At 44.7% G+C, this 15134-nt stretch overlaps 1 protein-coding gene and 1 long non-coding RNA gene across 3 annotated transcripts; one reads left to right on the forward strand and one right to left on the reverse strand.

The window, feature by feature from the left end:
* Positions 1-10390: 10390 nt before the first annotated feature.
* Positions 10391-12095, reverse strand: LOC118218704. 2 transcript variants are annotated; one of them, XR_004763526.1, is made up of 3 exons: positions 11976-12095; positions 11084-11197; positions 10391-10768 (listed from the first exon to the last, which is right to left on the reverse strand). It is a non-coding gene; the product is annotated as an uncharacterized LOC118218704 (long non-coding RNA). The 2 variants fall into 2 exon arrangements; XR_004763527.1 differs by lacking the exon at positions 11976-12095 and adding an exon at positions 11743-11844.
* Positions 10439-14510, forward strand: LOC118218701 (WASH complex subunit 3-like). Its single transcript, XM_035401321.1, has 7 exons — positions 10439-10581; positions 10680-10778; positions 10883-10948; positions 11071-11208; positions 12740-12838; positions 13382-13446; positions 13744-14510. The coding sequence occupies exons 1-7, from the start codon at positions 10531-10533 to the stop codon at positions 13832-13834; spliced, it is 609 nt and encodes a 202-aa protein (XP_035257212.1). The 5' UTR covers positions 10439-10530; the 3' UTR covers positions 13835-14510.
* The last annotated feature ends 624 nt before the right edge of the window (positions 14511-15134 follow it).

The raw sequence follows: 15134 nt of genomic DNA on the forward strand, positions 1-15134 counted from the left end.
CCTTTCCAGTTTATCACAAACGCTCGCTAACCAGTCTGAACCGCCGGTGCACGGCAAACAAACCTTTCCTGTTCATCACAAACGCTCGCTAACCAGTCTGAACCGCCAGTGCACGGCAAACAAACCTTTCCAGTTTATCACAAACGCTCGCTAACCAGTCTGAACCGCCGGTGCACGGCAAACAAACCTTTCCTGTTCATCACAAACGCTCGCTAACCAGCTTGAACCAGCAGTGCACGGCAAACATAGAATCGTGCCAAAGGGAAGACGCAGAGACGGCATTCCCGTGGCTGCTATAATCCGCTTTAACAAACGCAGCATTTGCAACAAACAGAACCTGACATAGGAGGACGAAGAGAAAAAAAAATAAGTAGTGGACAGCGCCGGTTAGCGAGCGCAGGCTAGCCGAGGGGCCCGAGCGTGCATTAGGGTTTCATGTGCTTACCGTTTGGTGGGGGCGGGGGGGGGGGGACTTACTTTCTGCCTTTGACGTGAACGACAGGAACATTCGGTCCTCTCGCCAAGCGCTAAAAGCTTCAGGCTGCGTGCTTTAAGTACCGGGCCCCACGTTCTCCCCACGCCACGCAGCGCGGTCCGGAAGTCTTCCAGCATCGTTACCCTACATTACAGGCATTTAGCAGACGCTCTTATCCTGAGAGACTTAAACTTTTTACCCAGCGTTTACATCGCATCCATTTACACAGCTGGACACGTACTGAAGCAGTGCAGGTTAAGCACCTCGCTCAAGGGGTACCTTCAGGTTACAAGACCTACTCCTTACTCATTCTACCACACAAGCGCACTGAGTAACCATTCCTTATAAGTGACACGCTTAAATGCTTTGGAGTGCTTCAGTGAGCACACTTCTCTAAAAACATTTTTTTTAAAAACAATACACCACTGGAAAATATTACATTCTTAAAAATGCGTACAATCACAGTACACTACAGTATAGTCCATTTGCGTAAACGGCTCAAACAAACTTGAAACTTGTTTATAAGCCCGGCATGCATCAGGGCATTAAACAGGTTACTGCGTCTTTAAAAAAAAAAAAAAAAAACTAATTAAAAGCACATTAAGGAGTGACGAAGCGGGGAAACAAATAATACGGTTTTTACACTTAACTGAGTCCTTCTTCAGCTCTTTGCGTGATTCTATTTCGTTCATTATCTCATCGCGTGATTGGTGAACACTTCACATTCTTGCTCTAATTAACGACCCCGGGAACCGCGAACGCGATGCCTCCTCAGCCGCGCAGGGCACGGGACTCATTGACGTGGGACCCCGCGCGTCCACACAAACCCGAATTACAGGCCGCGCCACCCGGGCAGCGGGAGCCGAACCCCGTCTTTCCGAACCTTTTTCTTCTGAGAGTAGAAGAGCAACGGTCTGGGGGTAGGCAGCCCTGGTTCTGGAGAGCCAGCGACGTCGCTGGTTTCTGCTCCATCTCAGCTTGACCTCGTAAGTTCGATGGATGATTAAAAGTCTGAGGCTGAATGTTCTGGATAGAGGGGGGGAAGTGCTGAGTGTCTCCACCTGCTGGTCACCTGCGCTCATTACACCTGACGAATGAAAGCAAATCCAGATGTGGAATAAGAGGTTTGGATGGAGCAAAAACCTGGACCGGGATCGGAACCAGGACTGGGCTGGCCTGCCCCCAGGCGAGGTGGTGCTGCTTGGAGTGCAGCTCGTTCCCAAAGCTACCGCTGCAAGCACACGAACACACACACGTGCCGATAAAACACTAAACAAAGCTGGCATAATACCGGCAGTGGAGTCTTTTACGCTAATCTGTTTGAACGCGGCTGGCCTTTGGGTGTACGGTTGCGGTGCGGCTGATGTGGCAGAGAGGACAGGTGAGACCCCAAGGGTCAGGCCAAGGGGGAAGCGTAGGCTTCCTCCTATTGGACGAGCAAAGGTCAAGGGGTCGCGCAGGCAAGGGCGTGCAGCAGTGCCCCTGCCAAATCTCTCCACCTCGCCCTCCCCGTCCAACCTCTGCTTCCTCTTTCCCTGCATCCCTCTCTGCTTTCTCTTCCTCTTCCTCTTTCCCTCCACCCCTCTCTGCTTTCTCTCCCTCTTCCTCTTTCCCTCCACCCCTCTCTGCTTTCTCTCCCTCTTTCCCTGCATCCCTCTCTGCTTTCTCTCCCTCTTCCTCGTTCCCTCCACCCCCTCTGCTTTCTTTCATTCTTCTTCCTTGCCTTTCTCTCCCTCCTGCTGCCTTTCTTCTCTAACCTCCTGTGCCCTTACCCACCATTTATTACTTTCTCACTTTCCTTCACTCCATTTCTCTCTCTCTCTCTCTCTCACTCCCCCCTCCCTCCCTCCCTCCGCTCTACGTCATTTTTGTTTCTCTTGTCGGTGAGACTAATCCTAATCCATTAGAGAGGTTCCCCGGGTCTGGCTCCAATTACAAGCGCTTCCCCCTGTCCTCAAAAGTGTCAATTATTTTTGTGATGCTGCCGCTCGCGGGGAGCGAAGCGAATCGGTTTCCCTTTCTCTCCGGAACCTACTCGGGGGAAAGCCTGCGCCGGTCACGGACGACGCCCTTTCGGGTCGGCCGCTAAAAGGGAAGCGTTAGCGTCCGTCAGCAGCGCGCGCCTCGTTTCCGTTCGATCTTCAGCTGTCGGGACAGCAAAATTTAGGAAAATTGAATTACTCGAGAAATCGACAAAAACGCAGAACCGGTCACGCTGTGTGCTGCATCTGCAATTGACCGCATTGTAATACAGCACTGCTAGAATTGTTCCAAGCAATCCTCTGTAGAGGGATTCACTCCTGCCGCCTTTGCCCATTGCAGTCTATGGTGCCCCGCTGCATGTCGTCCCCATCCCAGGAAGCCAGCACTCAGGTGCAGCACTGAATTACCTCCCCCCATGAATTGTAGCATTTCCCATAATGGTTGGGGGGGATCCCGGTAACACTTTCTATGAATGACCCATCGCACAGTGAGAGCTATACAACTCTTTACACTTAAACGGTATAGAGAACTTTCATGAGCACGACATTCACGTCCATCAGCGCGTGTCGGTAACTGCAACTAGGCTGTGGTTGGGGGGGACCTTCAGGCGAAGGCTGAACTCAATTCAATCACACGTATCTTTTAAAATTAATTTTTTAATTTTTTTTATTTTATGATGGACAGCAAGTTTGAGCTCCCCCCTCTCTCTGCTTTGATGATTTTAATTGGCCGGCAAAGCGGCTGAATTAAACGATGCGTTCAGTCGCCCGACCTGAGCCAGCGGGGGGAAAAAAGCACACTGTTTCAGGACCGGGACATCAGGGACCGCGGCACAATCAACATAAACGGAATGAGTTTCGTAAAGGACTTAAATTCAGTAGCGCTGAAGTGTGATACTCCATTAGCCCTCCTGAATTAACGATGGCCAGGAACGGTGTTGTGCCACAACAGATATTACATTACATTACATTACATTACAGGCATTTAGCAGACGCTCTTATCCAGAGCCACTTACACAACTTTTACATTGTATCCATTTATACAGCTGGATATATACTGAAGCAGTGCAGGTTAAGTGCCTTGCTCAAGGGTACAACGGCAGTGTCCTTACCCGGGAATCGAACCTGCGACCTTTCGGTTACAAGCGCAGTTCCTTACCCCACTGTGCCACACTCCGCCATATAAAAACGACAAGAGAGTCTCGACGGGCATGCGGTGGGGCTTAAAGACCCGAATTAGAGGTCATTTTCCAAAGGAGCCGAGCCGTGGTAGGGCCACGTAAAACGGCTGGGACCCAAGCCTGCGGCTTTTCCAGCCTGATGGAAAGTTCTGGAACCTCAAAGCAGGCAACCAATCGCAGAACGGCTTCACAAACCATGCCGTTTTGTCCACACGGCACATCCACAGTACACATGCATTAACTAATTCAGCAGTTTTAATGTACAACGAAACACTACAAAAAGCAAAGCGGTTTATTACAAGGAGAGAAAATGACTAAAATATTGGCATGCGTGCACATGTACACACACATGCACGCACGCACACACACACACACTAACATGTGCCCCAGTTTGTTTGGTCTTTAGTTTCTTTGGACAGTGAAACAGAGAAAGGAATGAACCAGGAGGAAAAAAGGAAACGCGGAAGTGATAGGGAAGGAGGAAGACAGTGAAAGAAAAAGAACAAAGAGGGAGAGGAAAGAACTGGAGTGCGAGGGAGAGAGAAAGAGAGAGAGCTGCGGTCAGGTCACCCTAAACACACACACTGCCATTTTAGCTGACAGCAACTGGCCATTACTAATATTCATATCAGAATCACACCAAAGATCTACACGTAGGGCACACACACACACACACACACACACACACACACACACAACAATCTATAATGCATGAAGACAGTCATTTCAGTAGCTTTATGATATTGTACTGTAACTGGATAAGGGTTTTCCAGGAAAATAACTCCTGTCAAACTTGGGTTATCATGTCCTCGTGATACACGCCTTAAAGCAGCTACATTTTCTCAGCCAAAAAACGCGGCTGTCCAAATTTTAATCGCGAAGAAAATGATGTCACATTGCGGGGAGATTAAAAGGTAAGGCGTTGCTCGGGCTGAAAGCTTCGCACACTGTGGAACCTTAATAGATGAGAATTAAAGGCGCGGCGCGCTAACGTTGCCCAGTAACGCGAGCGGCACTGAAAACGCCGTGTTAATTCAGCGCACGAAAACGCGCTTTCCTTTCCCCTTCTGCGAGCCAATCTGCCGCCTTTCAACCAGAGGCACAGCTGCTCGGGAATAAATAGATTCCTGTGAAAATCATCCAAAAAAAAAAAGGTGTTGGCCTGCTGATTGCACGCAGTCCCAATTTAATTTACGGATAAAAATTGGGGAAATTAAACTTGCGCGTTTCTCTAAACAGGCAGCAGCAGTGGATGCAGTTAAAGTGGACCGCAAACCGCTGCGGTGGCAATGCACACGTAGCTGTCAATTTGCCAATCGACGTAAATAATTTTGTGACGCGCTGAGGATGTTCTCGCACCGGCTCCGGAAGACTGCGCTCGTGGTGCTCACTGATCTGCTTTAATGCGTTGTGGGGCCTCTTGATTGGTTCAGTTCAAGTGCAGTGACATCACTGGACCACCAGCAGTGTGAGACGCAATCGGCTGTAGCACTGCCAAGGAGGAGTGAGAGTTTTTACTCAGTTGGGTCACATTCACATTCACCCAGTCACTAAATTAACCATTAGAGATGCACTTTATACTAGCGGTACAACTGGAGCAGGTGGACTGTGGGAAGACTCATTAAAAATGTTCATCAGTCATTCAGCCCGTCAGTGAGCAACACTGTCACATCCGTAACCTCCACGTCACAGCTAATTCCGTCCAATGCTACCGTCAAGTAAAGCAATTCATTGAATAATCGACACATTTCATAAGGCGGCACTGAAATGTTGCATAAATGGAAAAACTTTGTCTGGGCTGACATTTTTATACCACAGTCATACCAAAGCACGCTGTTACCAAGTTTTAGCAAACATTTTTTTAGCAAACACTGGTCCCCGGGACCGAGTACTGTATGATAACTGGCCTAAGATTAATTTCACAGCCTATTCAACACAGAACTTACTATTTCAAGTCAATTCAAAACTTCAAATTCAACTCCGTTCAAAACTCCTTCCGTGTTTTATAAAACTGTGGATATCTGTGATTTCAATATAAAACTGGTCGCAGGGCAGAATCAACATGCATAATTAGGCAGCCCAGCAGAATCCATTTTGCGAGTGTGGGAGTTTTATGTGCAATAGCAGGTGGCCGACCATATTCACGGTAACCTTTCAAATTACTCCAAATTACATTGCTAGCTGCCAGTTCTTAACCGTGCCACATCCCACAATGCCGCTGTTCATTGAAAAAAAGTATTTAATGAGTACATTTATAAGGAAGGATAATGAGGCCTTACACACATTACGCTGGAGGTTCACTTGTGAAAATTATATGCTGTCAACCAATTGCTGTGATAAAAAATGGTTACCTATGGGGAGAGGAATTATAGACTTTCATCAGCAAAAAAGCGGTTTCAAAAGTATTGGGTTCTTTTTTTGTTTAGTTTTTTTTTTTTTCTTTTTCAAAAAATTCCAGAATCAGGGAACAGTGTGGAGGTGTTTCGTGAATTTACGCAGCGTCTGTCCACGTAAATGCGCAGCTGTGCCGAGCAGTTGCAGATTCTTTGCTGTCCAGTCTTGTTTCTGGATATGCGCAGTCCAAATGGTTCATCGCTCGTACATGCTGACCTTTAAATGTAATACTGCATGATTTCGAAAAGAATAATCGATCTTTTGCCTTTCGTGTTTGTATCGTAGGGTTCGTTTTATCGGTTGAAAACGGCCGCAAAATAACAAAGGTTACGAATGCCTCGGTTGCGTAAAAGATCGTCTGTTCGGTTTCGTCAGCTGGACCCTCCGCGCACTTAATCAGGATGATCAGGCTTAATAAGGTATTATTCTACCGACAAAGGCCTTGCGCTGAGATAGCATCCGTTCATGAGGAGCGATTTAGCGCGCGCCGAGATCTCGAGCGCTTTACGCAAGGCGTGGGTCGGTTGGGTATGCCGTTCCAATTTAGCTCCTAAATCAAGAGTAACTCATCTTGATTAACGTACCCTTCACTGTGAAAGATGTGATTGCAGCCTCTCCTGGACGTTACATAACCCATCAGTCTCGTCTGCGAATCTACCAGCGTCTGGGCATAGTGCAGTGGTAGCATGATAGGCCAACCCAAAAGCTGGGATACATAGCACAAGGTAGTGAGAATAAATCAAAGGAGGTTATACTGGTGTCATATGATGAATTTGATGGGTCACACTTACAGACACAGGTCTGTGCGCCACATTGTACTATTAAAATAGTCCACATTATGCTTTTCAGCACTGCCCATCTCAAGCCAACCACAGACTGAGCTTCCATTTTAAAAATTGAAAAAATAAAACATTTTCCTTTTTTTCTGAGCTAAAAGAACATTTGTTTTAGCCACTTAGCCATCATTGGCTATGGAGACTAAATAATAATAATGATTATAATAATAAACTGAATTTGCATGGCCCTTCACCTCAATAAATGGTGAACATTTTGACGATTGATTAATGACTTGCCACGACTGACAACTTGTTTTTCTACACCTTAACGCAAAAAGTCCTGACGTCCCGATCGTGAATTAATTAATTAATGACTCAATCTCCATTCTCACTCGTTCCAACACCCTCTCTTTATTTTGCTTCATTTGCGTCATTGTGCATCGACCCGTTTGCCTGACTAACCGATATCCGTGCCTGTTCCAATAACTATGCGCACAGATTTATATCTGTCCCCCCGATTCCCGAACGTAATGGAAGGCATTTACGGAATATGGATTCCGCACAGCACGCACACCTTTACTTTCCAAAACAGGTGATTTAAAGCGCATTTATGCAGCCGCCATAAATATTATAATGGGAAGATTATATCAGGTTTGTCCCGAGGTGACTCCAAGAACTTTGTGCATACTTCATTGAGCTTCCTTAACCAATGAGCAACACTACAGGCCTAATAACACTGAGCAGTAATTTTGCGTATATATTAGGGCTAAAACGATTCACTTGTTAATCAGAGCAATTAATCAACTGAGGGATTAACGGAATTAACGATTTTCCGAAGGTGTTTGTTTTTCTGTGTGTACTGGATGCGCGGTGTGTTCCCTAGTCTGGAGTACGCTGCTTAGATCAAAAATATGAATCAAAAGTGAGACTGATCTCATGATCAGCGGAAATAAAATGTGGAAGCTGTTCAGTTGGTACATTCTCTCGGCCCTGCACATACACACGAATGATTTTTGCCGTCCGAGAAAGGCTGTGGCAAAAAATAATATCAATAATACAACAATCATAGGCAGGGTAACTTCAGTTATTAATTTGATTACATGATAGAAGTCCCTCTTGAAGGGAGGTGACTTTGATCATGAGAGAACCCCATCAGGTAAGGGTTCTTGTGATCATGTCAGACGCCTGCACTCCAAATACTTTGTTCATCCTGAGCCTACTGCATACAGCAAGACTGGAGAAGACTCCGCCCAGCCCATCCTAAACCAACCACACACTGTGGGTTTGACAATAGGCTCCGCCCAGCCCATCCTAAACCAACCACACACCGCGTGCTTGAGAACAGACTCCGTCCAGTCCATCCTAAGCCAACCACACACTGCAGGACGGATTCCATTTTAAAAATATAATTTTTCATTACCGCTTGCCGTTATTATGCACCATGGTTGCACAGTATGTTATAGTAGGATAAATTATCAATTAAATTCAAGATAAAATTTTTATATAGACAAAATTCAATATCCCGAAAAATGTCCAATTCTCTAACTGAGGACTGTACCCTGTAAATCTTGCACATTTGAAAATAGCCCATATTAAGCAATACGTTTGCATTTGCTGTTATTTGCAGTGGACCTGCATCAGCAGACACACAGCTGCACAATGACCGGGTCAACCCTTGAAAAATACTTGATCTCAATCGGTTTTACCTGGTTAATTGAAGGTTAAATAAAGAAACAACATACAACAACATTGGGAAAAGCAACATCGCCATCTACTGGTGGAAAGAGGAACTGCAGTAGAGTCAAGGATTCAGCCCCTGCTGTCCCTGCTGTGCACATTTCTTGCACTCAGCCAGCAAGACACACCGAGAAACCTAAAATATAAATGCAAAGACATTATATATATATAGAATTAAGACCTGGGATCAATGTGCTTTGTAACCTTATGCTTTCATGAAGAGCCAATGCAACAGTATTTATTTTCCCTCCATGACTTCCCTCCCTCACATAATTCACACATTGCTGTTGACTTCTATTATGCTCTACATTAGCTCGGTCTCCCAGTCATAAGAGTTTGTAATGGCTGTGTGAGGAATTAATGAAGGGGTGTAATTTGCCAGATTGATCCACTTGTGCCCTAAATCCTGTTGCTATGACTACTAAAAGGGATTTTATGGCAGGTCTGCATGCATTTATTACCAGCTGAAGAGGAAAAGCACCAGTTTTAGGGCATCTCGTTGTTTTGGGTGGGGGGGGGGGGGTGCAGTTATTTACTTCACACAACCACCAGTTGACATTTAAAATGTATATTTCGGTGATGCCAACCTCCTGAAAACTCCCAGGACCGAGCGCCGAACCTGGTTTGATAGGACCTTTTCAGTTGCTGCCCCCCACACTCCCTAACCACTTCAAAGATGCCCCCACCCTCCCATCCTTCTAAACCGCCCTCGAAACCCACCTCTTCAGACTTGCTTTCCCCAGCTAACCCCCCACCCCCACGTGTTGTTTTTACTGTTTTTACTTTTAGACACCATTTCTTTTATTCTTTCACCTAATAGTTTTATTTCTCTTTCTTTTTGTTTCCCCATGTAAAGCGCCTTTGAGTACCTAGAAAAGCGCTATATACATTAGAGGTATTATTATTATTATTATTATTATTATTATTATTATTATTATTATTATTCATCGGTGCCTGAAATTGGTTGAAACATTTATGGTCAAAAAGTATGTGAAACCAATCCCTAGGAAATTTTCCTGGAGCACACAAGAATGTCATATTTTGGGTTAGAAACTGCTGCTTTTCACTGGTAAGATGATTTTACAATTTCAGTTTGTGGTAGTTCGAACATGCCTTAGAGTTTCTGATATTTAGCTTGAAGCATATATCACCAGCTTACCCCTTGTGTGCCAGCATGTACACTTTCATGTTGGGGATCCAAGCTCAAGTACTGGGCCCTGTTTCAGGAAGCAGGATTACCGAGTTAGCAGGATAAGTGTTCTGAATAAAACCCAGAACTGGTCCAATTCTGGAACATGGACTGAAGTATAAAGAGCTGTTCATGGTTTTACTCAGTGCAGTCATCCAGCTAACTCAGTAATCCTGCTCCATGAAATACCCCCCAGGAGTACCCCTGAGTATACTGGGTTTCCTTCTGACGTATAGATTAATTATGAGTATTGAAAGCATTTGTTTAAGTTCCATTACTTGGAGCTGAAACGGATCATAATGGTGGGCAGTGTTTAGTCTTTGAGATCAATCTGGCAGCTGTGGAAGCACTAAAGCACCAGTAACAATATGTACCAACACAGTAAGGTGAAACAACTGATCTACAAACTAGATATTAACTACATCGCCCATTTTCTTTGCACTGGAGGTCAAGGTTTGTATTGTAGGCAATACTCAATTATGGAAGTAACATGCATATGATTGTTTTCTGTAGTGATTAAATTAATTTAGGCTTACATTACACGTTTGTTTAATGACAAGATTATATATTGTGTTGATGCAAATACACATTTTTCTTTAGTTTCAGCCAAGTAAGAGAATTTTAAAAAGACAACCAAATCTGGCTTTTATTTTGAATTTTTCCGTCCGTTTGGTCTCCGGAAGTTTCCTTTATTGTGGTTTCCTTCACACTCTCGGAAAAGCTTCGAATTTACACCAAAATAATACTCTGAAACAAATCTCTAATTTTTTGGAAATAATACAGAAAGGACAGAACGATGGATGAGGACGGATTGCCAATAGTAGGATCCGGGGTGGACCTTACTAAAGTGAGCAGCTAGCTAGCTAATAATTGAGCTAGAATACAACAACGAAGCTAGACATGACTACTACTGTTTAACTAATTGTATTTCTGGTCGTTCTCTAGGTTCCAGCTATCCAGCAGAAGAGAGTCGTGGCGTTTCTTAATCAGTTCATAGTGCATACAGTCCGCTTCCTGAACCGGTTCTCCACCGTCTGCGAAGAAGTAACGTTCTCTCATTCTTCATGGATCGCTTTATCGGTTGTCAATCATTGTGTTGTTATTATTCAATAGTACTGTTATTCACACAATCTTTCTCTTTCGTTCAGAAATTGGCCAACGTATCCCTCCGGATCCAACAAATTGAAACTACGCTTAGCATTTTGGAAGCAAAGGTTTGTTGAATCTTTCAGATAAGACCACGTGTACCTCTTCTTCATTAGACGTTTTAATATAATTTGATTTTGGGAAATGTTACATTTTTGATGTGCACATGTCTCATTGTACCTCCCGCAAGCTTTCTTCCATACCTGGTCTCGAGACTGTCACGGTCGAGGGGGCGTGTCCGCCGACACAGGCGTCAGCAGGCGTTAATGGCTCAGTGATGATGTCCAGCAGCCAATCGGAAGTGCCGGCGGCTCCCTCTTCTCCCGAGGTACAAGAAAACAGAACTTACCTACACACGTGCAGGCAGCCCGGCACTCTAACACACAGACGCCTCATTTTGTTGAAATATAAGGGGCAAGAAAAAAGTACACTTATGGCTTTCTTCCCTATCAGTTCTACATGACTTAGTGTTACTGACATATCAAACAAGTCTCAAGTTCACCAAGTCTGTTAAATTGGACATCCTCTGTTCATACTTGCTGATAGTTTTGGACGTTCGATAGAATCCCTCATCTCTGACCGTTTATTTATGACAATGAGACACCCCAATACGTATTTACATTGCCTACCTCAAAGCATAAAAATCGACATCTACTGAGTTCTGGATACAAGCCATTAGCTGCTTAAGAAACTTTAATCAGCAATTAGCAATATCAGTCTCGTGCGGGCGTTCTATAAAACATTGGTTAGTTACTGCTAACTAGCTAGCCAGCCTGTGCATTAAAGACCCAGCGCAGTCATTTCGCGACATTTAAAGTGTTTAAAGTTTCCATTAAACTACAAGGTGAAGATGTGTACTTACGTTTCCCAAATATTCAAGCAGAAAAACAATAATACTTCCGTTTGAAGCGTGTCGTTTGTAAACACGAGCTGGATGTTTGTCAGGCGTGTCCAATTGCAATGGATATTCACTTCTGGCAGCCCTCTAAACGGACGCAACTGACAAACCATACTTCGACTTTTCTTTGTTTTCATGACTGGACCGCTTTTTGTTTTATCAGTAATGTTAGTAAAAAATTGTTTATCGTCAGTTACACTGTCTGTGTAAAATAGCGAGGAACTTCTGGGCTGTCGTTCGGCTTGGGCTCGCGCAGCGCCTCTCTCCTCTGGCACTGCAATCATTCGACTTAATTTACGGCACCTGGGGTCGCTGAACAAATTAGTGTTCGTAGGTATTCCTGGTCTCCGTGTTAAATTTTAGATTACAATTTTTAAACAGATTGTTTGATCACGTTTCATATGGTAACATATATATATATATATATATATATATATATATATAACTTAAGTGGTGAGGGATAAACTGTAGTATTGCCCATCATAAATTTAGCGGGGTGGAACTCTAAACAGGTCCAGTTCCACCGGGACCCATGTTCATACACACTGGTGTTTACAGTGAAATAGATGTAGAGCCCATTGTGCACACACTCATATACAGTACATGCATGCACGTTCACGTGCTGTCTATGTTGAGTACACACGGGGCAACATACACACGGGGTCGGTTTTTAATGCCCTTTCCCCTTATGTTTTACATAGCAATTAAATTGCATACATTTAAACAGCTGGACATATACTGAGGCTAAGTACCTTGCTCAAGTATACAACGGCAAGGTCCTACCAAGGACTCAAACCTACAGCTCTAGGTTACAAGATCGGTTCCTAGCCCATTACACTACACTGCCGCCCCTTAGTCCTGACAAAGTTGTCATGTTATGGAATCAAGTGCAGTTTGAGATTGTTGTTTTATTTGTATGTATACGGCCTCTGGAAGCATCTGGTGTGTTCAATATGCGCAGGAGGCGGGGCAGCAGCCGAGGACGGAAGCGCCGAAAGACAACGTTCCGACCGTCGCCAAAGACTCACGATATGCCAGATACCTGAAAATGGTGCAAGTGGTGAGTCGCGGGTCAGAGGTTAAAGTTCAAGAGAGGTTATAGGTCAGTTCCCTTGTTTGTGTATCGCCCAGTGTTCGGAGGTCTTCAGCGTTAATCGAAGGGTACTTCACAAGCCTCAGATAGTAGACTGTTGAAAACCGGTAACTTCCCTTTCCAGTCACTTTAGATTGAGTATCTGGGGTTGAGGCTACCTTCACTGAAATGGAACTGAGCTACACTCTCACATACTGTACATGGACAAAGACCTGGGTCAAATACGTATGTGTTTTGGATTCAAATACTTTTCTACGCTCCACTGATCTTGTCTGGGGTATTGGAACCAATGAAATACTCTCAAAAAGTGCAAACCCGGCCTATCCGGTCATATTGGCAGGCTCAATTACACCAGGCAAGATCAACAGAGCACAGAAAAATATTTGAATCCAAAACAAATACATATTTGACCCAGGTATGACATAGACACACACACACACACACACACACACATACCTGTGTTATCCTTCCTGTCTGAATTGAGACTCAGGTCTTGCCTTCTCTCCTCAGGGTGTTCCGGTTATGGCCATTAAAAACAAGATGGTCCAGGAGGGCCTGGACCCAAGTCTGCTTGAGTAAGTTTGCTTGCTTCCCATATTCTGTGCCACAGGGCAGCGCCGGGCTCCGTTCCATTACAATTCAGTCAGTTCAATCAGGGAAGGAACTGAAATGGACTGAATTGGAATAGAATGGCCCCAACCCTTGCTAAAGGAGCTTAGTGTGTTCAACTTCTCAGCCCCCCTCCCCAATTCTCTACTCCCTCTGATTTAGATGGGCTGTCTCTGCTAAGCTTTGCCAACAGGGCAGAACTGTCTGTCAACCTATTGTTGCTAGGCATTGATTGATGGACGTGATCTGTCTGCCTGTCGCAGCACCCCTGATGCTCCTGTGCCGGATGCAGGGAAGGCCACAGAGGAAGCAGATGACAACAGCTCTGACAGCGAATCATCTTTCAGCGATTGAAACCCCGCCCTCTCCCTGGCCTATCCAGGGCCAGTGTGTGTGACAGGCAGGACAGGAAGTCCTGCCCCTTTGCAGTGACTCAAAGGACGATAATGGTGCTTTTTGGGAAACAATCTCTAAATCCCATAAGATTAGATACGTCTTACAGCTCAGTGTAAAAATGTGTAAGTATGATAAAGGGATAACACCCATTTGCTCTTTGATTTTTTAAGGACAGTACAGTACACTAGTGAATTATGGTTCAATTAAGTGCACAGAATAGTAGCAGTAATAATAACATGCAGCCAAACTTAATCTGACCACACATAAAATCTGCCACGTTTTCAGAAATGCGCCATATTCTACAGAAGTGCCAGCTTTTGTGTTATGTGGATTTCCCGTTAAAAACAAAACCTTGACCTCATTCACCCTACCTGTATTTCCCGAGTTGCGCTTTAAGTCTGCTAAATTTCTGTGTGGCCGCGGCTATTTGAGGAGGGTGCAGTGGCCCGAATTTTCCTATTACAGATAAACATTAGAACTGCTTTCAAAACCAGTAGACGAGTCGATAAAATACACTCACATCTGTATAGTTTCAATGTGTATTTTTTTACTGCGTTCAAAATTGTGTGCATAGGTAAAACAAAAGAAGTAATACGTGTAAAATAAACATTATCAGCACATTGTTGGTGTCTAATTTCTGAAGGTTTTTTTTTTTTTAATTTTGTGGCAGGTGTTGAGGTTAGTTTGAGAAATGTCTTGTGAGTTTTGTTCTCATGTCAGCTGTAAGGGGCCGTGTCCGCAGTGATGCATCTTGAAGGAAGTGGCAGGCTCTTTCTCGCTCCTCTGTGCCGTGTGATTCTCAAATGACACCTCTCGCCGTGTGTGACATGGTGTCGAACACACAGAATGAGAACGCTACCGCTTGACCACAGCACTACAGCACTCACACACACACACACACACACACAAACTCCCACAGACACACTCCCACGCTCCCACAGTCCCACACACATACACACACACTTAGACACTCCGACACACAAGCACATACACATAGATGCACACACACACACACTTCCACACACACACACACACACACACACAAACTCACATACATCCACACACAGGCACACATACGCATACACACACACACACATACACACACACACTCCCATATGCACAAACATAAACACACACACACACACGCACGGTAAATCATTTCTGGTGGCGTTCATTATTTTGTCCAAGTTTGGGCAATGGGTTTTTTCATATCGCCCATATACGCTCCCACCCACTCTCACATTTTCGTATTTCAGAA

This window comes from Anguilla anguilla, chromosome 19 (assembly GCF_013347855.1).
Source record: "Anguilla anguilla isolate fAngAng1 chromosome 19, fAngAng1.pri, whole genome shotgun sequence".
In the NCBI taxonomy this organism is placed as follows: domain Eukaryota; kingdom Metazoa; phylum Chordata; class Actinopteri; order Anguilliformes; family Anguillidae; genus Anguilla; species Anguilla anguilla.